General features: G+C 43.5%; 1 protein-coding gene across 4 annotated transcripts in view; it reads left to right on the top strand.

Moving 5' to 3' along the window:
- Positions 1–22304, top strand: part of zzef1 (zinc finger, ZZ-type with EF hand domain 1) — a 51924-nt gene extending 29620 nt beyond the window's left edge. For all 4 annotated transcript variants that reach the window (XM_065007274.1, XM_029627402.2, XM_029627401.2 and 1 more), the window contains exons 44-56: positions 177–424; positions 639–953; positions 1167–1267; positions 1507–1642; positions 1746–1931; positions 2208–2381; positions 2553–2696; positions 4363–4531; positions 4867–4965; positions 5195–5360; positions 6186–6336; positions 11732–11803; positions 16557–22304. In XM_065007274.1, coding sequence (XP_064863346.1) covers positions 177–424; positions 639–953; positions 1167–1267; positions 1507–1642; positions 1746–1931; positions 2208–2381; positions 2553–2696; positions 4363–4531; positions 4867–4965; positions 5195–5360; positions 6186–6336; positions 11732–11803; positions 16557–16637 — 2042 coding nt within the window. In that variant the 3' untranslated portion in view covers positions 16638–22304. The remainder of the gene's footprint in view (positions 1–176; positions 425–638; positions 954–1166; positions 1268–1506; positions 1643–1745; positions 1932–2207; positions 2382–2552; positions 2697–4362; positions 4532–4866; positions 4966–5194; positions 5361–6185; positions 6337–11731; positions 11804–16556) is intronic.
- The last annotated feature ends 1820 nt before the right edge of the window (positions 22305–24124 follow it).

Raw genomic sequence — 24124 nt, 5'->3', positions numbered from 1 at the left:
TGTCACAAAGTTAATTTCATAAATTTTGCTCATGGTTTACATAGTAGAGCTGTATTTTAAACCCTCACACATTTGTGTCTGTTTTGATGTTTTTATACTGCTGCAACCAAATTGCCCAGCAACGGGACAATAAAGATTTTCTGAATCTGTATGCCACCCCTCTCCTGTCCTTACAGTGAAGGACTACCAGCTGATCCAGCCGCAGGACTCCAGTGCTACAGGCTCCCACAGCCCAGGGTCCCAGGTCCAGGGCATAGGTCAGGGTCAGGGACCCCCCCAGGCCCAGCTAACCCGCTACCTCAGTAACTTCACCTCCATCATCAGCCACCTGCTGCAGAGCAGTCAGGACAGCAGCACCCCCGACGCTGTGGAGGCCTCCTGGGTCGTCTCACTGGCCCTCAAGGGCCTCTACAACACACTCAAGGTACCTCAGAAACAAAGCCACCTTTTGGTTATCATCACTCAACTTCTACAGTATGTCCCTTTCTCTCTCTTCAATATGACATTTTATGTTAATCACCTGTGCTGTGTTTTTCTTCTAGATTTTTAGTATTTTTTATTGAATGTCCATTTCCGTCTTCTAGTGGTTGACCTTGAAGACTTTGTCTAACATTTCCTGTTGTGTTCCTTCCCTGTAGAAGCACGGCGTTGCTGAGGCCCAGGAGGCCATCCAACGATCCGGTCTGACCCAGCTCCTGGTGAGGAAGTGCAGTAAGGGGACAGGCTTCAGTAAGCTGTGGCTGCTCCGAGACCTGGAGATCCTCTCCATAATGCTCTACTCCTCCAAGAGAGAGATCCACAGCATGGCCCAGGGCCAGGACGGGGAGAGGGAGGAGAAGGAGCAAGACAAGGAGCATGACTCGGACCACTCTAGTTGTTGCGCCGACGACCCCGACCCCAACCGGCCTGACCCACTGGAGGGGCTCGACGAAGAGACTAAGATTTGCTTCCAGGTCAGCAGGGATGCCCACATCCTCATTGTACTGTTACATGTTTTTTATCCTACTTCTGACACTAATGTATCGAAGGGCGACAGCCCCTTGGATCTCCGGTCTCGAACCCGGGTTTCCAGTCGGTAGGCAAACTTGTTAACCACTGCTTTAATAGCACTAGACCGCTTGGATGAGAAAGTTACGATATTTCTCTCTGAATTGTGTCTGTTTCAGATTACCCATGATGCCTTAAACGCGCCCCTGCACATCCTGCGGGCCATGTACGAGCTGCAGATGAAGAGAACGGACTCCTTCTTTCTGGAGGTGCAGAAGAGGTGAGAATTGGATCACATTCCTGTCATACATTCCTCCATACAAATCAAATCACAATTGAATTTAACAGTCACAACACACTTTACAGAAATAAACAAATATATGCTTCATAAAGAATGTGTTTTGAATACCATTGCACCAATGCCATGTTCATGCCTGGCTTGTTTAGCTTTCATCCATCCCAGACAAGGTCCTGCTATGACGTTGCATGATGGTGGCTGACTTGGTTGACGTCCCGCAGGTTTGATGGAGACGTGATCAAGACGGACGAGACGATTAGGACGCTGGCTCAGAAGTGGCAGCCCACCAAGAGACCTCGCTCTGAGGAGAGGAGCACCAAGGCCGTAGACACTGACATGATCGTCGTGCCCTGTGTGGTGAGCACTGCATTACATTTGACGTAGTTTGAAGAATTGGTGTCAGTAAGATAATAGAACCAGTTGATAAATAACCCACTCCCCTTCCCCCTTCCTCTCCCAGTCCAAGCCCAGTCACTGTGAGAAGGCTACGGAGGAGACCACGGTGGTGACTCAGAAGCTGATCACCAACACGGAGACTGACCTCCAGCTGAGCTACGCCAAGCAGCGCCGCACCAAGTCCTCCGCCCTGCTGCACAAGGAGCTGGACGCCCGCAGCAACCGCTCTGTCAGACAGTATCTAGTCAAGGTAGGTGGAGGCGGAGGTCCTGTCTGTCTGGTTCAGTTGGTACTGTAAGAGCATGGCACTAGCTAGCAATGCCAGTGTTATGAGTTCGATTCCTGCAAGGATCACGTATACTAAACAGGCTTGTTTCCCGGACACATATTAAGCCATTGAACATGCTTTTTTTAGGCCAGGACTTGTCTTAATCTGTACCTACTCAAGACGTATGCAGTCGCTGTACTGCAAGTGGATTTGGATAAAATGGTCATCTAAATGACATGATGATATCAATATGTTCAGGTGAACCAGGCCATCGCCACCCTGTATGCCCGCCACGTGCTGGCGTCGCTGCTGGCTGACTGGCCCCAGGGGGCGCCACTGAGTGAGGAGGCTCTGGAGCTGAGCGGGGCATCACACATGGCCTACATCCTGGACATGCTGATGCAGCTGGAGGAGCGACCACTCTGGGAGAGGGTAAGCGTGTGGCGGTGGTGTGTGTGTGATGTTTTCACACAGGGAGTTATTGAGCTTCCACTCTGGAAACGGGTGAGAGGGGGTGCACAAAATTGTGTGTGAGTGAGTGGTATGGAAATGTTTAGGGTGTCTACATGTTGATGTGGGTTAACTCATTCCTTTGGTCACCAGATTCTACAGAAAGTGCTGGTTGGCTGCAGCCAGAGCATGCTGGGTAGTTTGTCTCTGACAGCGTGTCAGTTCATGGAGGAGCCTGGCATGGCTGTGCAAGTCCGGGAGTCCAAACACCCCTACGACAACAACACTAACTTTGAGGTGGGTACCACATAGATCTAATTTCCCACTGAGAACTCTTACCACATCTCACTTTCCACATGCACACTAGAAGGTCTACAAGTTTCTCACTATAGGATATACAGTTGAAGTCGGAAGTTTAGATACACTTAGGTTGGAGTCATTAAAACTCGTTTTTCAACCACTCCACAAATTTCTTGTTAACAAACTATAGATTTGGCAAGTCGCTTAGGACATCTACTTTGCGAATGACAAGTAATTTTTCCAGCAATTGTTTACAGACAGATTATTTCACTTATAATTCACTGTATGACAATTCCAGTGGGTCAGAAGTCTACATGCACTAAGTTGACTGTGCCTTTAAACAGCTTGGAAAATTCCAGAAAATGATCATGGCTTTAGAAGCTTCTGATAGGCTAATTTACATAATTTGAGTCAATTGGAAGTTTACCTGTGGATGTATTTCAAGGCCTAACTTCAAACTCAGTGCCTCTTTGCTTGACATCATGGGAAAATCAAAAGACGTCATCCAAGACCTATCGACATGAAAGGTCCCTCAGCAATGAAGAAGCCACTGCTCCAAAAACACCATAAAAAAGCCAGACTACGGTTTGCAACTACACATGGGGACAAAGATTGTACTTTTTGGAGAAATGTCTTCTGTTTGGTCATAATGACCATCGATATGTTTGGAGGAGAAAGGGGAGGGTTGCAAGCCCGAAGAACACCATCCCAACCGTGAAGCACGGGGATGGCAGCATCATGTTGTGTGGGTGCTTTGCTGCAGGAGGGACTGGTGCACTGCACAAAATAGATGGCATCATGAGGTAGGAAAATCATGTGGATATATTGAAGCAACATCTCAAGACATCAGTCAGGAAGTTAAAGCTTGGTTGTAAATGGGTCTAACAAATGGACAATGACCCCATGCATACTTCCAAAGTTGTAGCAAAATGGCTTAAGGACAACAAAGTCAAGGTATTAGAGTGGCCATCACAAAGCCCTGACCTCAATTCTATAGAAAATTTGTGGGCAGAACTGAAAAAGCATGTGCGAACAACGAGTCCTACAAACCTGACTCAGTTACACCAGCTCTGTCCGGAGGAATGAGCCACAATTCACCCAACTTATTGTGGGAAGCTTGTAGAAGGCTAACCGAAACGTTTGACCCAAGTTAAGCAATTTAAAGGCAATGCTACCAAATACTAATTGAGTGTATGTAAACTTCTGACCCACTGGGAATGTGATGAAAGAAATAAAAACGTAAATAAATCATTCTCTCGACTACTATTCTGACATTTCTGATCCTAACTGACCTAAGACAGGGAATTTCTACTAGGATTAAATGTCAGGAATTGTGAAAAACTGAGTTTAAATGTATTTGGCTAAGGTGTATGTAAACTTCCGACTTAAACTGTATATCAGTATCAATGAGCATTTGCAAGAAAATTATACATAACTTCAAATATAAGCATGTGGAAGTGGTTTTCATTCTTTTGATATTAAGATAATTCCACGCCAGATATGTACTGTGGCTTTCCTGTGTGGCCTACTGGAGTAAGCATGCGTTGGACTAACTGTTCTGCAGCCGAGCAATGATTTTGTAGAGCTTCTTCTCTCTCGCTCTCATTCTCTCTCTCTCTCTCTCGTTCCCTTGTTCTCTCTCTTTCTCTCTCTCTCTCTGTAGGACAAGGTGCACATCCCAGGGGCCATCTACCTATCTGTGAAGTTTGACTCCCGCTGTTACACTGAGGAGGGCTGTGATGAACTTATCATGGGCAGCAGCTCTGACTTTCTCCAGGATCTGCACAACTTCAGCGGCTCCCCACAGAAATGGACTGACTTCGAGATCCCTGGTGAGGGGACAGTCGCATGGAGAGAGGTGGCTGGGAGAGGGACTGTCTGGGAGAGAGGGGGTTGGGACAGGGACTAATGGCAGGGAGAGAGAGAGGGGGCTGGAAGAGAGTGGACAGGGAGACTAGGAAAGAGAGAGGGGGGTCTAGGCGAGGGAGAGTGGACTAGGAGTAAGTATGCTACCCATTTAATTTAATTGCTTTGGGGTTGGTATTAAAGATGTTTCCACAATGTGGTTTCTATCTATTCTATCTACATAGTTTCACCACGTGTCTGTGTGTGTGTGTAGTCTCAGGATGTGTTGATTACTGATGTGTGTTGTGTGTTTTCTCCACAGGGGATACTCTGCACTACAGGTTCATCTCAGACATGAGCAACACAGAGTGGGGATACAAATTCACTGTCACTGGGGGACACCGGGGCCGCTTCCAAACAGGTCGGTCTACACACATGCATGTACGCACACTTACATACACACACTGCAGCGGCATTGGGAGAGTGAGACTGATGAACGAAGTGGTTAAGCTTTTATAGTGGGAGTCTAATGCAGCTGACTGAACACACACACACAAGAAGAAGTGCTACTGAGTGCTCTGTCTGATCATAGAGGGAAATAGTTTCTATCCTTTCACGTCTAAATCTCTCTTTGTCTCTTCCTCAAACAGGTTTTGAGATCCTAAAACAAATGTTGGCTGACGACCAAGTGCTCAGCCACCTCCCATTGGCTGACATCTGGGAGTGGCAGGTGGGCGTGGCCTGCCGCCAGACCGGGAACCAAAGACTGAAGGCCATCCACCTGTTGCTCCGCCTCCTGCAATGTCAATCACAGAGGTGAGACTCCGTCCAATGTCCCTGTCCCTCGCATCCATCTTTAACGCATGCACGCACACACACAAACTGTATATCCACACAGTACACACACAAGTAAATACGCACACACACACCTCATTCTGTCACCTGCTCAACGCTTTCAGGACTTCAGGCACTACTTAGCCTAGTTTAGAATCAGGTACCTAAAGTAACAAGCTGGATTCACACGACTCAACCGCACTCTTTGCCTACTAGAACCATAAAGCAAACTTGTCACAAATATTGGGGTACACTATTATACTTGAGACTTTGGTAAAAAACCTACTGGTTAGCAGCTGAAACCATTTAATAGTTTCCTAAGGCTCAGTATGAAATTACAAACACATCTGTATCCTCTGCGTCTGTGTTTCCCCCTAGAGCTAGAGAAAACAGTTTTTGCTTAGAGTATTCCAGAGAAGCCTAATGTCCTGATAGTTGCCATGGAGATGAGGTCACATATCTATTGGAGGATTTGCATATTTTCCATGCCGCTGGCCCCATCTGGCCGTAGTGACATCACCCTGACTAAATAGAATACACAATGTGTTATAATAATAATAATACATGTGATTTAGTAGACGCTTTTATCCAGAGCGACTTACAGACATGCGTGCATACATTTTACGTATGGGTGATCCCAGGAACCGAACCTACTATCCTACAGATGTATGATGTCGCCTAATGGTGAGAACTAACGGAGCTTAACTTGACCCAATTTGCAGGTTCACATCTCACTGAAAAGACACCAAACGTGTGTGTTGAGTGTGTGCTAGTCTCTAACTCTTTTATCTGTGTGTGTATGTGTAGGGGCTGTGAGCTGACCCTGCTGAGGCCTCTATGGCAGCTGTTCATGACCATGGAGAGCGGTCTGAGTCAGGACCCCACCAGTATCACTGTACTGCTGCCCCTACACAGAGCACTCACTGAGCTCTTCTTCATTGCTGAAGCCAGGGCCATGGTGAGAAACACATACACACAGACACACTTGCTGCTGTCCAATTAGAGGACATAACGTTCTATGACGGGAGGGTAGTAAGTAAAAGGTTGTACAGGTTCATGCGTAGTTTACTAATACCCAAAGAGCTCGTCCTTTTTATCAGACATGTCAATGTGAAGAACCAGTGACCAGTCTATGGATAGTGCTGGCACTCTAGATGTGTTAATGCACTTCTCAATATGTGTGTGTGGTAATCAGTGTTGTCAGCTAGCCTGCCTGTTTCCACCTAGGAAGGTTAATATAGCACTGTCACATAGCCCTGACCCCTCAGTGTGTTATTCAGCCCACCTGTTCACCTGCTGGGCCCAGTCCAGGCCCAGAGCAGCAGGCCTGCCATCTGTCACACAACACAGCCCCTGGCACCTGCTGCCTGGCTGGCACACCACTATTTATTATCTCTCTAGCTTGATGGTGGAGAGAGAGGGATGGAGCCTGGGAGGGGGAGAGACAGAATGAAAGAGAGGGTGGAGGGGGAGAGAGCGAGAGGAGAGATGGCGAGGATGAAGCGAGAGAGAGCTGCCCACCTGAAACCTTCAATAGGTGCGTGGGTGACCAGTTGCTCTTTAACCTGCCTTGAATTCTGAATGAAGGAAAGGCGTGCAGTCCAACAGGAAATGATCCTTCCAGCTTGGTGTCCCTTAAATTGAGCCAGTCACGTCTACATTGTGTTCTGACAGGTGGAGATATTCGTTCATCTTTTCATTTTTTCTTAAAATGAGCTAGTTCAAGACGGAACTGTCAAGTCTACTTATTTAAAGATAGATACCCATTCAACCTGACTGGCTATAATGGCTATAAAGGCTCTCGACTAGAGTAGTTCCCTCTCCTCTTCCCACTGAATGAATGCGGCTTAAGCTGCCAGTCCAACAGTGAAATGACTGAAATGAATGATCTGTTGACTTGTCACAGAGACGGATCTCCACCGCTGGCTGCTGGGGATATGAGAGGAAATGAGTATGTCTGGGTGTCTGTCTGTCTGGTTTGGGCTAATACCTATGGTGGATGTGTTGCTGTTGTTGTTGTTGATCTCTGTGTGTGTGTGTGGGCTTCAAACTAAGGTTGATGTGTTGTTTTCATGTGGGAGTGTTGTGTGGTTTTACCAGCAGGGGGCAGTAGGAGTTCTCACTAGCACTCACGCAGTCACACTGGGTACCATAGTGATGGCCTGAGATCGACACGCAGTACAGACACTGATTCACCTAAGAGGAACGTGTGTATCTATCCACCGATTTATCCATCTATCTATCCATCTATCCATCTATCTATCTACATACACTACATGACCAAAAGTATGTGCACACCTGCTCATCGAACATCGCAACCGAGAGCAGACGGTTGTTATGCGCTTAAGCACTTGGCGGGCCTTGAGCTTGTGTGGCCTACCATTTCGCGGCTGAGCCGTTGTTGCGCCTAAACGGTACCACTTCACAATAACAGTACTTCCAGTTGATTGGGGCAGCTCTAGCAGTGCAGACATTTTACCAACTGACTTGTTGGATATACTGTGTGTATATATACAGTACCAGTCAAAGGTTTTAGAACACCTCCTCATTGAAGGGTTTTTATTTTGACTATGTTCTACATTGTAGAATAATAGTGTAGACATAAACTATGAAATAACACATATCGAATCATGTAGTAACCAAAAAAGTGTTAAACAAATCAAAATATATTTGAGATTCTTCAAAGTAGCCACCTTCAAAGTAGCCACCCTTTGCCTTGATGACAGCTTTGCACACTCTTTGCATTCTCTCAACCAGCTTCATGAGGAATGCTTTTCCAACACTCTTGAAAGAGTTCCCACATATGCAGAGCACTAGTTGGCTGCTTTTCCTTCACTCTGCTGTCCAACTCATCCCAAACCATCTCAATTGGGTTGAGTTTGGGTGATTGTGAAGGCCAGGTCATCTGATGCAGCACTCCATCACACTCCTTCTTGGTCAAATAGCCCTTACACAGCCCGGTGGTGTGTTTTGGGTCAATGTCCTGTTGAAAAACAAATATTATTCCCACAAAGTGCAAACCAGGTGGGATGGCGTATCGCTGCAAAATGCTGTGGTAGCCATGCTGGTTAAGTGTGCCTTGAATTATAAATAAATCACAGTCAGTGTAACCAGCAAAGCACCCCCACACCATCACACCACCTCCTCCATGCTTCACAGTGGAACCACGCATGCAGAGATAATCCGTTCACTTACTCTGCGTCTCACAAAGACACGGCGGTTGGGAACAAAAAATCTCAAATTTGGAATCATCAGACCAAAGGACAGATTTCACCTGGTCTAATGTGTTTCTTGGCCCAAGCAAGTCTCTTCTTCTTATTGGTGACCTTTAGTAATGGTTTCTTTGCAGCAATTTGACCATGAAGGCCTGATTCACGCAGTCTCCTCTGAACAGTTGATGTTGAGATGTGTGTTACTTGAACTCTGTGAAGCATTTATTTGGGATGCAATCTGAGGTGCATTTAACTTTAATGAACTTATCCTCGGCAGCAGAGGTAACCATGGGTTTGCCTTTCCTGTGGCGGTCCTCATGAAAGCCAGTTTCATCATTGCGCTTGATGGTTTTTGCGACTGCACTTGAAGAAACTTTCTTCAAAAAGTTCTTGACATGTTCCGTATTGACTGACCTTCATGCATTAAAGTAATGATGGACTGTCGTTTCTCTTTGCCTATTTGAGCTGTTCTTTCCATAATATGGACTTGGTCTTTTGCCAAATAGGGCTATCTTCTGGTTACCACCTCTACCTTCTCACACCACAACTGATTGGCTCAAACACATAAAATAATAAAAAATCCACAAATTAACTTTTAACAAGCCACACCAGTTGTTCATTGAAATGCATTCCAGGTGAATGCCGCATAAAGCTGGTTGAGAGAATGCCAAGAGTGTGCAAAGCTGTCAAGGCAATGGCTGGCGACTTTGAAGAGTCTCAAATATAAAATATATTTTGATTAGTTTAACATCTTTTTGTTTACTACATGATTCTGTGTGGTATTTCATAGTTTTGATGTCTTCACTATTAATCTACAATGTAGAAAATAGTAAAAAATAATGAAAAACCCTTGAATGAGTAGGTGTGTCCAAACTTTTGACTGGTACTGTATATAATCCATCTCTCTCTGTATAATCAACCCACAGAAAAATACTTCTTTTCTTTTTACAAACACTCTCACAAACACCTAAATGTGTTTGTTTGCTGCAAAGCCTATTTACTGCTGACTCACTCTCCATATCTGAACTGGTGGGTAGTGAAGTGTTGTGTTCTGCGAAAGAACAGAGGAGGAGGGGCATCCCAGAGGTGTGCAGGGCCTTGTCATACATATTGCACACTATTGTGTGTCCCAAATGACCCCCACTATAACCTTGCCACCACCACTGAAAAAATCAGAGGGGAAACACTGACCATAGCCTCAGCATGCACTAGGCTGTGTGTTTGTGTGTGTGTGTCTAAACCTTAGACAAACCTTAGACTCTGTTCTACTATGACACACACACACATAGACTTACACAAAGAGAGAGATCGACACACTCACACCCTGACAATATATTATACAGATGTCTATGCTCAGAGCAGACTACAGGAGTTGTGAAGGTATAATAGATATGTCATCACCTTTGTCCTAAAAATAATTATGAGCATTGAATCTACTTCGTCAGTGTGTTGACGAATGGGGCAGTTCCCAGTAAGGTGATGACATACAGCGTAGTTCACAGTTCCATGTTGACACCTGATGCCGCGAGCGCGGCGTGCTGTTGAACATATTGACGCGTCAGGTTTCAGAGCCTTTACTTTTATTAGATTTTCAAAAAAACAAATGAGGACCAAGTACATTATGTAAGCCTCCACAAATAGCACCCTACTCATATTTGAGGTTAATTTGACAGAAACAATAGACCTGAATCAACATTTCTGTTAATGTGCCAAATAAAGCCAGCTTGGCTAGTTGTCAACTGTAGCCTGTCTGGTCCCATCTGGTGCAGAACTTTATCATCCAGAACCAGTAGACATACTGTATGAACTGCCAAGGCTCAGTGGTTAATATACAGTCACTTCTGCTGCATCCCCAAACAGTGTCTTATGTAGTGTCTCGTGACAGAGCTGGCCAGCGTGCATGGGAGATGTGGGTCTGGGTTCCCAACTTCCGAAACGTTTGTTCTATGTGCATGAGAGCACCTCGGGAAGATGTTAATCTCTAAGACATAGTCTGCATCCCAAATAGCACCCTTTTCCCTGTGTGTAGTGCACTACTTTTGCTTTTCAAAAGCAGTACACTATGTAGTGAATAGGGTGCTATTTGGTACGCACACAATGTACTTCAGACAGGAAGTGACTTGTATAAAGGCGTTTCTAACATCATCAAATGGATCCTTTAGTTATCTTCGCCTATATCTCCTGAAGTATACATGTCAGGGATTGTTGCGCACTGTCAGCTATACAAATAGTCCAAGATATTACCTTAGTATAAACAGCAGGCTGGGACAGGGAGTGAGGATATGTCCCGAAATACACCCTATTCCCTATATAGTGCACTACTTTTGACCTGAGCCTTATGGACCCTTGTGAAAGTAGAGCACTAAATAGGGAATAGAGTCACATTTAGCAGCTTGCGAGACTGATGGATGGAGGTATGAGGGTCTGGATTGTGTCTCCCTCTCCTACTAGCTACACCATAAAAGCTCCATTTGGCCAGTCACAGTCTTATCTATATTGTGGAACTCTTCTCTCTCTCCACGGTTACATAATAACAGTAACACCAGACCTGCCTGGGTTCAACTAGGATTTGTTTTTTCGTCTAATTCCAGAGTGGGGTTGAGCCTGTCTGGACTGCCAGGTGGGTGAGGTTTGGAGTTGCACTTCTGGGGACTATTACATTAGTTCCATTGCGCCAGACAAGCTCAATTAAGCGCAGCTGAAGTATCTGACAGAAAACTAATGCTATTTGAACCCAGGTCTTCATGGCAGAGTTATTCTTTCTCAGAATTGGCTTCTTCTGCTGGAAGCTCTATTTTATTTGTTAGTAATTTTGAAGGATTTTCCTACGCTAAATTCTACATACCACAGAAAGCTGTTCTCAGTACTCTTGAGGTTAGTGGTCAGAAAGTCTCCCAGTGACAAGTGAGATTGTCTCTGGAATGTTTCATGAACTCTTTCCAGTGAATGTACTGTAGGTTGTATGGGCACTTTTGGCAGAAATCGATGATTTTGAAAGCCATAGCATATTCACTGTTTGTACCTCAGTTTTATTGCTCAATGTATGTTCTGTGCGTGGAAGTCACAGTGTAGCAAGCATGTAAGGACGGATGAGCAAGGTCTTATTGAGAAGGATGACAAACCATTGTCTTTGTTTTCCAGGAGGAAGGCATTCTCCAGGAGTACCTATTAGCCCTGACCACCAATGAACAGCTCCTAGCCCGCACAGCACTGGTAAGAACTTAGTTAGACTTGCACCACTTTGTACTTGGTAATGTTGAAGACGGGGATTGACCACCAGCATCATGATGCTAGCAATGTAGAAAGTGACATTCTTTTTTTCATCTCATTATAAAGATTTAGAGCTGTAACTACATATTCTACTCACTCAGGATGGTAATGCTTGGAAGATATTTGAAATAATAGTTTCTAAGTACTTACACTTTGCCTAGGACTACTCTGTGACCTAGATGGTTATCAATATCATGAATGATGCATTTTGGAATGTGGGCTCAAACATATAGGTTTAGATAACATTCTCACTGTGCCTCCAGACCCAGATCTCCGTAATATTCCAAAACATACTCCATCCATGCAATACAAACGACGTTGACATACCACTTTTAAGACTGTTGTCAATACGGAAGTGGTCAGACGACGCGGATGCTACGTTACAGGACTGTTTTACGAGCACAAACTGGAGTATGTTCCGGGATTCATCCAATGGCATTGAGGACATACCACATCAGTCAACGGCTTCATCAATAAGTGCATTGACGACGTCATCCCCACAGTGACTGTACATTTCCCAACCAGAAGCCATGGATTACAGGCAACATCTGCACCGAGCTAAAGGCTAGAGCTGCCGCTTTCAAGGAGCGGGACACTAATCTGGACGCTTAGAAGAAATCCTGCTATGCCCTCAGGCGAACCATCAAACAGGCAAAGCGTCAATACAGGACTAAGATTGGATCCTACTACACTGGCTCTGATGCTCGTCGGATCTGGCAGGGCTTGCAAACTATTACAGACTACAACGGGAATCCCAGCCGCGAGCTGCCCAGAGACGCGAGCCTGCCAGACAGGCTAAATGCCTTTTATGCTCACTTCGTGGCAAGCAACACTGAAGCATGCATGAGAGCACCAGCTGTTCCGGACAACTGTGTGGTCACTCTCTCCGTAGCCAATGTGAGCAAGACCTTTTAAACAGGTCAACATTCACAAGGCCGCGGGGCCAGATGGATTATCATGACGTATACTCAAAGCATTCTCGGACCAACTGGCAAGTGTCTTCACTGATATTTTCAACCTCTCCCTGGCCGAGTCTGTAATACCTACATGTTTCAAGCAGACCACCATAGTCCCTGTGCCCAAGAACACAAAGGTGACCTGCCTAAATGACTTCAGCCCGTACCACTCACGTCGGTAGCCATGTAGTGCTTTGAAAGGCTGGTCATGGCTCACATCAACACCATCATCCCGGAAACCCTTGACCCACTCCAATTTGTATACTGCCACAAAAGATCCACAGATGACGCAATCTCAATCGCACTCACCACTGCCCTTTCCTACGTGGACAAAAGGAACACGTGAGAATGCTGTTCATTGACTACAGCTCAGCATTCAACACCATAGTGATGAGCTTTGTGGGCACTAAGCTAAGGATCCTGGAACTAAACACCTCCCTCTGCAACTGGATCCTGGACTTCCTGGCGGGCTGCCCCCTGATGGTAAGGGTAGGCAACAAGACATCTGTACGTTGATTCTCAACACGGGGGCCCTTCAGGGCTGCATGCTGAGTCCCCTCCTGTACTTCCTGTTCACCCACGACTGCGTGGCCATGCACGACTCCAACACCATAATTTAAGTTTGCTGACGACACAACAGTGGTAGGCCTGATCTCCCTCAACATGAGCAAGACTAAGGAGATGATCGTGGACTACAGGAAAGGGATGGCCGAACACGCCCCCATTCACATCAACGGGGTTGAAGTGGAGCGGGTCGAGAGTTTCAAGTTCCTTGGTGTCCACATCACCAACAAACTATCATGGTCCAAACATACCAAGAAAGTCGTAAAGAGGGCACGACAACGCCTTTTCCCCCTCAAGAGACTGAAAAGACTTGGCATGGGTCCAAGTCTAGGTCCAAAAGGCTCCTTGACATCTTCTAGCCACAAGACGACTGAACAATTAATCAAATGGCCACCCAGACAAATTACATTGACACCCCCCCACCCCCCTTTTGTTTTATGCTGCTGCTACTTGCTGTTTATTATCTATGCATAGTCACTTTAGCCCTACCTACATGTACAAATGACCTCGACTAACCTGTATCCCCGCACATTGACTCTGTACCACCACCCACTGTATATAGCCTTGTTAGTTTTAAATTTTTTATTTTTTACTTTAGTTTATTTAGTGAATATTTTCTTAACTCTATTTCTTGAACTGCATTGTTGGTTAAGGGCTTGTAAGTAAGCATCTCACAGTAATGTCTACACCTGTTGTATTCGGCGCATGTGACAAATAATTTGATTTGATCTGTTTTCCCATTTGTCAATCAGGGTGTGATGAGTCCCAGAGTGAGAATACCGGTGGTCTTTAGTTATGATATTCAGCTGTTCCTCATTTCCTCCTCTAATGGTGAATCATAATGCTAGTGACACATAACAGACTGCACACACACACAAACCCCCTACCGGTGCTTTGTATGTGGGCTGCTGCTGCATTCTGTACTAATGTATCTGGTAATTACCTCTCGTTATCATGCGTGGTTTAGCGAACATCATCTCCGCCCCGCTATGCTGTGATCCCGAACAGAAGGGCAGAGATGCAAGGGGGCAGCAGGCAAGCAGTGTGGAGGGAGGGGGGATTCTGGGGTTGGGAGATGCACGATTAAAATGATCATGTCTCATTGTCAGAGCTGAGAAGGGTTTACCTGTCTAAAGATGTCTAAAACCTCATTGATCTTAGTCTATTATCGGCATTGGTTGAAGCTCAGTGTTCAATTCAAATCTCCCTACCATCATATCCATGCCAATATGACACCAATCTTGATTAAAATTCGCAAATCAACTTGATTGGAGGTACACAATACACTCCCGGTCTCTCGTCATGAACCGTCGGTCGTTACCGAGAACCACATACCAGATTTTTTTGACAGGGTTGTTAGCAATTCCCTTTTTAAGAGTTTTTTTCTTGCGCCTACCTAGCTCAAATTTTAGACATTGGATTAAAACCAGACTATAGCCCCCTTAAAGTGACAATTGGACTGAAATGCCGGAATGACTACATTTGTAGGTGCAACAGTTTTTATTACATTTATAATTTATTGCTCTCACGTGCTCATTTATGTACATTAAAAAGCAAATATGTGCAGCTGCTAGCACCATGAATTCAAGCTGAGGTTAATCAATAAATGCAAATATATATTTGGATTAGCTAGGTAAGTACACTGGAAGGTTATACAGTGCATAAGTATTCAGGCCCTTTACTTAGCACTTTCTTTGGCAGGGATTACTGCCTTGAGTCTTCTTGGGTATGACGCTACAAGCTTGGCACACCTGTATTTGGGGAGTTTCTCCCATTCTTCTCTGCAGATCCTCTCAAGCTCTGTGACATTGGATGGGGAGCGTCGCTGCACAGCTGTTTTCAGGTCTCTCCAGAGATGTTCAATCGGTTTTAAGTCTTGGCTCTGGCTGGGACACTAAAGGACATTGAGACTTGTCACAAAGCCACTCCTTTGTTGTCTTGGCTGTGTGCTTAGGGTCGTTGTCCTGTTGGAAGATGAACCTTTGACCCAGTCTGAGGTCCTGAGCGGTCTGGAGCAGGTTTTCATCAAGGATTTCTATGTACTTTGCTCTGTTCTTCTTTCCCTAGATCCTAACTAGTCTCCCAGTCCCTGCCGATGAAAAACATCCCCACAGCATGACACTTCCACCACCATACCTCACGCTTGGTGATCAGGCCAAAAAGTTAATCAGACCAGGTTTCATCAGACCAGAGTATCTTGTTTCTCATGGTCTGAGAGTCTTTAAGTGCCTTTTGGCAAACTCCAAGCTTGCTGTCATGTGCCTTTTACTGAGGAGTGGCTTCTGTCTTGCCACTCTATCGTAAAGATCTGATTGGTGGAGTGCTGCAGATATGGTTATCCTTCTGGAAGGTTCTCACATCTCCACAGGGGACCTCTGGAGCTCTGTCAGTGTGACCATCGGGTTCTTGGTAACCTTCCTGACCAAGGACTTTCTCCCCGATTGCTCAGTTTGGTTGGGCGGCCAGCTCTAGGAAATGCTCCATTTTAGAATGATGGAGGCCACTGTGTTCTTGGGGACCTTCATTGCGGCAGACATATTTTGGTACCCTTCCCCAGATCTGTGCCTCGACACAATCCCGTCACAGAGCTCTATGGACGATTCCTTCGACTTCATGGCTTGGCTTTTGCTCTGACATGCACTATCATCTTTGGGACCTTGTATAGACAGGTGTGTGCCATTCCAAATCATGTCCAATCAATTGAATTTACCACAGGTGGACTCCAATCAAGTTGTAAAAACATCTCAAGGATGATAAAGGAAACGGGATGCACCTGAGCTCAATTTCAAGTCACATAGCCAAAGGGTCTGAATACTTATGTAAATAAGTTTTTTTAAAAAATACGTGTTTTTTTTTTTTTTTTTTGCAAAAATGTCTAAACGTGTTTTCGCTTTGTCATTATGGGGTGACGTGTGTAAATTGATTAATCAATTTAATACATTTCAGAATAAGGCTGTAACGTCACAAAAATGTGGAAAAAGTCAAGGGGTCTGAATACTTTCCGAATGCACTGTAACTCTTCTCTCCCTGCTCAACTCCTCCCCTCTCACACACTCCCTCATCACCACCTCTTTTTTTCTCTCTCTCTCTCTCTCCCACATCCCCTCCTCTCTCACTCACTTGCTCATTCACTCACTCTCCTCTCTTTTTTTTTTTTTTTTTTTTTTATCTCACAGGCTCTGAAGAACATCGCAGCCATCAGTCTGGCTATCAATTATCCCAATAAATCCACCAAGCTGCTCAATACATCCCCCTGAGAATGGAGAGAGAGAGACGGAACAGTGGAGAGAGAGGAGGAGAAAAAGAAAGCTAGCGACTTGAAGGGGTGGATATCCTCACATCCTGTCTCTGCCAGCTCTGAAAGAGGGATGAAGGGGATGGAGAGAAAGAAAGAAACACCTCTGAATGTCTTCCTACAACAGCAGAACTGTAAAAGGGATTCACTCCTTCCTTCCCTGCTTCTATTCTCTCTCAATCCCCATTTCTATCCTCTCTCAATCCCCCTGTTTTCCCTCTCCATCTCTTTATACTATTTTTACTGACTTGGGAGAAGGGGGGCTAACTCGACAACAACACATCACTCTATCACAATCCTTTTGCCTTAGGTGAATACAATGTATCAGCATCGTGTGGGTTTCAAAGAAAGAAGATAGCTTCTAGCCGTGTCTCTTTGTTTCGGATTAAGATGCTGCAGAAGCCCCTCTGCTAAAGCAAATTAAGTGTGCCAAATTTGTCACCTTTCTGTGGAGAAATAGAAGTTTATTTTCTGTTTATTCTTTTTATTTTTAAACAAAAGCCACCTTGGTTTTAGAAAATCGGTCGCTCATGGAGAAAGCGGGTCACCTTGCCTAGCTCCCCGAATCCCTGTCTCTCTGTGGACAATGTAGAGCAGAACTAAAAATACAGCTACAGCCCAGAACAGGAGAGAACATTTCTGTTTAGGCTCCTGAGCCTCAGATTTGTCACCATGGGGAGAGAGAACTGAGCTCCGACCTAACATCTCCACTGTGTTTTCTCCACAGCTTCCTCCTTTTTGTGAACATAGAGGACAACTGTTTTTGGCCCCAGTGTCATATGTCTATATCACAGTACTTCATTTAGAGGGTCATACGGGGTTACTCTGGAAATAGTCTCATGTTGTCATACTTTCTAGTCTCATTCATTTGGGAAACAGAATGGGAGATTTTGCAATCTAGGTTCCTCTATATATTGGATTTCAGTATATTCACACAGTATATTGGATTTCAGTTTTTTCACGCAGCGACATAATGGGAGAAATTGTAATCTAGGTTCCTCTATATATTGGATTTCAGTATATTCCCAAGGTATATTGGATTTCAGTATATTCACACAGACTATAGGTATATGCACCTGTTGACATGGTAAAATGACACAGTGCATGGACATGGCACCAATGTGGTTAACAGGAGAACTCACTTTTGTCGACAGTCACTGGTGTTGGCTAATTATGACACGAGTGAAATGCTCGACCACCACGCACCACTGTAGAGTTGTCTGCATGACAGTGGTCATCTATTGATGGGGGTTATATTATATATTCACACTCTGGCTGTATACTGTACTGTAGCTTCAAAGGACACACATGAGGGAAAAGCGTGTTCCTGCCATTTCTGTTCAAAGCTAAGGGAGAACAGGGTTAGTCAGCTGTGTGATATGAAGCCCATTGTACAGCAAACACACACACACACACACACCGTATAATGTGGCTAGTTTATTATAGAAGCCTGGCGGTCCATGCTTAATGTGCCATAACCAACCTCTAGCTTGTGTTCCTTCATTGTCATGCTAAAACTACTTGAGAATTGGCTATAACACATACAGTATGTGGACCTCTCTATTAAATAGTGAGTATTACCTCCACATATCAGAACTATGGATATTTGACCTGAATGACATGCCAGATTGAGATATTGATGCGGGCATGTGATTGGTTGTGGTCAGATAGGTGTGTGAGCTTTCTGGAGTGTGATTGGTTCTCATCAGAAACATATGAACTTCTTATGTTTCATGATCACATTTAGAATTAAATTGTTTTTGTTTTAGTTCTTTAGATCTTTTTTTATTTGTATTATTATTCCTTTTTTCCCCCTTTTGATAAATTCTCCTGATCAAATAGATTAAAAGACAAATGCCCTTTATTTTAAAACAGCTTCCTTGGGGTGAATTGGATCGACGATTCTATTGCAGTGTTATTTAGTACGGTGATGGAAATTCATTGCAATATTCAGAGTTCTATTTTTCTTTAAGTTTTATGTGTGTGGCATAATTTAATAGGGAGGACGACGGATGCCAAAGAATACCCTTTTTGTCAAATCATTAAATGTGTCTGATATGATATCTCTTCCAACCAGAGCACTTTATGGATGTGTTAACATAACAGCTCTGTATTGTGTGGAAATAGGGGGGGGGGGGGAACTATAAGAGATGTGTTCTTTTTATTTTGGAGGTCCTGTACTGTTATTGAGATCAGGTTAGAGAGGGTTAGCTGGGTGCTAGCTGACGATGACACGGGCTGTTTGTTCTCCAGTGTTTTTGTTTACATGAGCGTCAGCCAGTGTTGAGCATCTAAAAACGGTCGTCACATGACCACCAAGATGACCCCCAACACGGGCTTCTCTTCCCTCCCAGAGAATCCAGTTCAACAGCGCCTCACGTATACTCCCCTACATCTTTATTTGGACAGGGAAGCTAAAAGTTAAATTTGTCTCTATATTTACGAATTTTGGATTTGAGATCAAATGTTTTATGAGGCGACAGTACAGAATATCCCCATCTGTTTGAGATTATTTTCATACATATCTGTTTCATTGTTTAGAAAGTAAAACACTTAATGTATCTCACCCCCCACCCTCCCATTTGAAGGTATCATACGAATTTGTCCAAATTCACTTAGTGTATTAAAGTAGTCAGAAGTTTAGTACTTTGGTCCCATATTCCTAGCACTCAATGACTACATCAAGCTTGTGACTCTGCAAACGTGTTGGATGCGTTTACTATTTGTTTGGGTTGTTTCTGTTGTGTCCAATATAAATGAATGGAAAATAATGAATTATTATATGAGTAATGAATCCACTTTAATTGTAAATAAGAATAGAGTAGGTTTCTGAACACACTTAGGTGGATGCTACCATGATTACGGATAATCATGAATGAATAATGATGAGCGAGAAATTAGAGGCATCAATATTATATGCCCCAAAAAAGACTGACTCCCCTTTTATTGGTAATGGTGAGAGGTTAGCATGTTTTGGTGGTATGATCTTTGTCCCTCTGTAACTTTGTCGCTCATCATTATTAACGATTAATTTACGATTATCCGTAATCATGGTCACATTCACATTAAAGTAGAGGTGTTCAGAAACATTTATATTCTTATTTACAATAAAAGTGATTCCAAAATCACAGATTACATTATTTACATTCATTTCTCTTGGCCAAAACCAACTGCAAATGCATCCAAGAAGTTTGATGTAGTCATAGCTTGATGTAGTCATTGCATGCTAGTAATATGGGACCAAATACTAAGACAGGAAATGACTGAGAATACTTTAACATGACATATTTTATAAATTCCCCATCGTTTTATACACTATAAATACAAAAGTATGTGGGACACCCTTTAAAATGTGTGGATTCGGCTATTTCAGCCACACCCATTGCTGACAGGTGTATAAAATTGAGCACACATCCATGGTATCTCCATAGACAAACATTGGCAGTAGAATGGCCTTACTGAATAGCTCCGTGACATTCAACGTGGCACCGTCGTAAGATGCCACCTTTCCAACAACTCAGTTCGTCAAATTTCTGCCCTGTTAGAGCTGTCCCGGTCAACTGTAAGTGCTGTTATTGTGAAGTGGAAACATCTAGGAACAACAATGGCTCATCTGCAATGTGTTAGGCCACACAAACTCACAGAACGGGACCGCTGAGTGCTGAAGGGCAAAACGCGTAAAGATCATCTGTCCTCGGTTTTAACACTCACTACCGAGTTCCAAACTTCCTCTGGAATCAACGTTAGCACAAGTACTGGTCGTCTCGAGCTTCATGAAATGGGTTTCCATGGCTGAGCAGCCACACACAAGCCTAAGATCACCATGCGCAATGCCAAGCGTCAGCTGGAGTGGTGTAAAGCTCGCCGCCATTGGACTCTGGAGCAGTGGAAACGCGTTCTCTGGAGTGATGAATCACGCTTCACCATCTGGTAGTCTGGGTTTGGCAGATGCCAGGAGAACGCTACCTGCCCAAATGCAGTGCCAACTGTAAGGTTTGGTGGAGGAGGGATAATTGCCTGGGGCTGTTTTTCATGGTTCAGGCTAGGCCCCGTAGTTCCACTGAAGGGAAATCTTAATGCTTCAGTGTACAATGACATTGTAGACAATTCTGTGCTTGCAACTTTGTAGGGAAGGCCCTTTCCTGTTTCAGCATGACAATGCCCCCGTGCACAAAGCGAGGTCCATACAGAAATGGTTGGTCGATATCTGTGTGGAAGAACTTGACTGGGCTGCACAAAGCCCTGACCTCAACCCCATCGAACACCTTTGGGATGAATTGGAACCCTGACTGTGACCCAGGCCTAATCGCTCAACATCAGTGCCCGACCTCACTTGCTCACGACACAGACATGACACAGACGACGCTGGATTCCTATCGAGCAGATGGTTGTAAATAATATTTTTATTACGTTGAAATGACTCTCCGGTTAAGTAGTGATGCGTGACATATGCCTAGTTTCCTGAAATTAGTCATACATAGCTGTACGATAAAGAATGCGACCTACACACTTCCTTAAACCTAAAATGAGTTATTACGTTTTTTTTATGTCAAAAACCGACACAAAGCACATCAGTAGAACAAATAAAAATGCATTTTTGCAGAGCATCTCCCCTTGTTGATACGGAGGACGCATGCCGATTAAATGGCCAAAATGTTGGTAAGACATCACTAATGTCACAATATTTTGGGTAAAGTAATAAAGGTGAAATATTTTGGGTAGATGTTCCTAAAACGGATTAACTATGTATAGATGGATTATAAAGTATGACAATTATTGTTTATTGGCGTGTCATGAATTTACTGTGATGTCATCATATTTGTATATGGCTTATTATACTTTTATGTACTACTAGATCATATGGATTGAAAAGTTTAAAAAATCATTTAAAAAAGCCAAAGGCCATAGCTTTCTGGGTCGTCTTGCTAGATTGATGAATACAGCCATAGTACAACAGTGCAAAGCTAAAGAGTACACTGTAAGTGATTTTGTCCAAATACTTATGTCACCTTCAAATGGGGGCACTGGATACATAAAGTGCTTTCATTTATGAACTGTAAAACAGATATGTAGGATAATACTCTCAAAAAGGTGACGTGGCCTCGTTTTAACATTTAATCTCAAATCCCAAATGCTGGAGTATAGAGCCAAATTAAACGTTTTTAGCTTCAATGTCCAAATATGTAAGGGGGTGTATCTACAATGTGCCTACAGTAAAATAAAAAATGAAGAAATCATAATTGAACTCTCATATTATTGTAAATGTCTTCAATTATATTTTTAAAGATAAATATATTGTTTAATTTGAGCTTTTTTCTATCTTTTTACTTTTAAAGTTTTTTTTTTTTTTAAAGTTTATTTGAAACTGACTTAGGTTTGAATGTACATAGTTGTGAATATTGTTAATTGCACATAGTAATAATAATGCAGGGGAAAAAGAGGAAAGTATTTCATATCAAACCCCATACAAAGAAGAATTATAATATATTCTATTGTTCTCTAAAGACGATACAATTTGATTCTTTTGATTTTGTATGAGTGGCACATTGGAGAAAAGGGGGTGGGGGGGGAGTACTGCTTGGATTGAATTGTTATCAGTTTTTAATTAAAACACAATTTTGATGCGGTACGTGTTTGTCTCTCGTCTTTTTTTCTGTCTTAGATGTTCCTACTCAATAGGGACTTATTTTGAAACTAAACTTTTAAATATTTTCTTGATAAGTCAGACTCTGCAGCATTAAATTGGAGCTGTCATACCACATTATTACAAATTATTATTAATTTGTATTTTATTTAACCTTTTATTTAACTAGGTAAGTCAGTTAAGAACCAATTCTTATTTACAATGACGGCCTACCAATAGGCCTCCTGCGGGGACGGGGGATAAAAAAATATATACACTACCGTTCAAAGGTTTGGGGTCACTTACCAGGCCAAAGACCCCTCAGAGACACCAATACTCCTTAGCCGGGCCCACAAGAATGGAATGGTCTACTGTATCAAAAGCTTTTTCCAAGTCAATAAAATAGCACAACATTGCATAGAATCAAGGGCAATGGTGACATCATTGAGGACCTTTTAAGGTTGCAGTGGCATGTCCATAACCTGAGCTGAAACCAGATTGCATATCAGAGAGAATACCTTAGACATCAAGAAAGCCAGTCAATTGATTATTGACAATGTTTTCCAACACTTTTGATAAACAGGGCAAAATAGAAATAGCCCTAAAACAGTTAGGATCAGCTTGATCTCCCCCTTTGAATAAAGGATGAACTGTGGCTGCCTTCCAAGCAGCGGGAACCTCCCCAGAAAGGAGAGACAGGTTAAAAAGGTTGGAGATAGGCTTGGCGATGATAGGGGCAGCAACCTTAAAGAAGAAAGGACCTAAACCATCTGACCCAGATGTTTTTTTGGGGGTCAAGTTTCAGCAACTTCTTTAGCACCTCGGACTGTGTGAATGCATGCAGGGCAAAACTTTGTAGTGGGGCAGGGGAGAAAGAGGGAGGAGCATCGGGGATAGTCGCATTAGAAGAGGTGAGAGATGAGGAAATGTTGGATGGGCAAGGAGGTGTCAAATAGGAATCCTTACTTAAAGATCTCAGCAATGTGCTTCTTGTCAGTAACAACCAGATCATCAACATTAAAAGACATGGGCAGCTGTGAGGAGGGTTTGTTCTCCAGATCATTTTCCAGGACTTACATTTACATTTACATTTAAGTCATTTAGCAGACTTCTTGGTGTTTGACCCACAGAGAGAAAACTGTTGCTTTTTTCTTTAATTAGGTAAATTGGTTAAGAACAAATTCTTATTTACAATGACAGCCTAGGAACAGTGGGTTTGTTCAGGGGCAGAACAACGTATTTTTACCTTGTCAGCTGGGGGATTTGATCTAGCAACCTTTCGGTTTCTGACCCAACACTCTATCTAACCACTAGGCTACCTGCCATTCCCTAAAGTAACTAACTTTGGCCTTCCATATAGCCTGAGTGCACTTATTTCTCATTTTCCTTAACAAGAGCCAGTCAGCCTGAGTATACGTGTGCCGAACCTTTCGCCAAATGCAATTTTTAAGGTAAGATCACGGTCGAACCAGGGGCTGAACCTGTTTTTAATTCTAATTTTCTTTATCTGGGTGTGTTTGTTAACAATACCACTTAAAATTGAAAAAAGAAGGTCCAAGTGTCTGAGGCCAGTTCATGCTCATTAAAGTTTTTTAGCAAGCGTCTGACAAATCAGGACAGGTAGTTTCACTGAGCAGCCATTATGAACACAGGCTGTAAAACAGTGATCACTAAGGTCATTACAGAAAACACCAGACTGATACCTATCAGGATTGTTTGTGAGGATAACATTAGGAGAGTAAGTAGCCTTTTCTAGGTGTTTGGAGTCATACCTTGTGGGATTGGTAATAATCTGTGAAAGATTTAGGGAGTCCCATTGCTTTAGG

The sequence above is a fragment of the Oncorhynchus nerka genome, linkage group LG22 (assembly GCF_034236695.1).
Source record: "Oncorhynchus nerka isolate Pitt River linkage group LG22, Oner_Uvic_2.0, whole genome shotgun sequence".
NCBI lineage: Eukaryota > Metazoa > Chordata > Actinopteri > Salmoniformes > Salmonidae > Oncorhynchus > Oncorhynchus nerka.
Note: the sequence above shows the minus strand (reverse complement) of the source record. Positions and strands in the feature narration are given on the sequence as shown.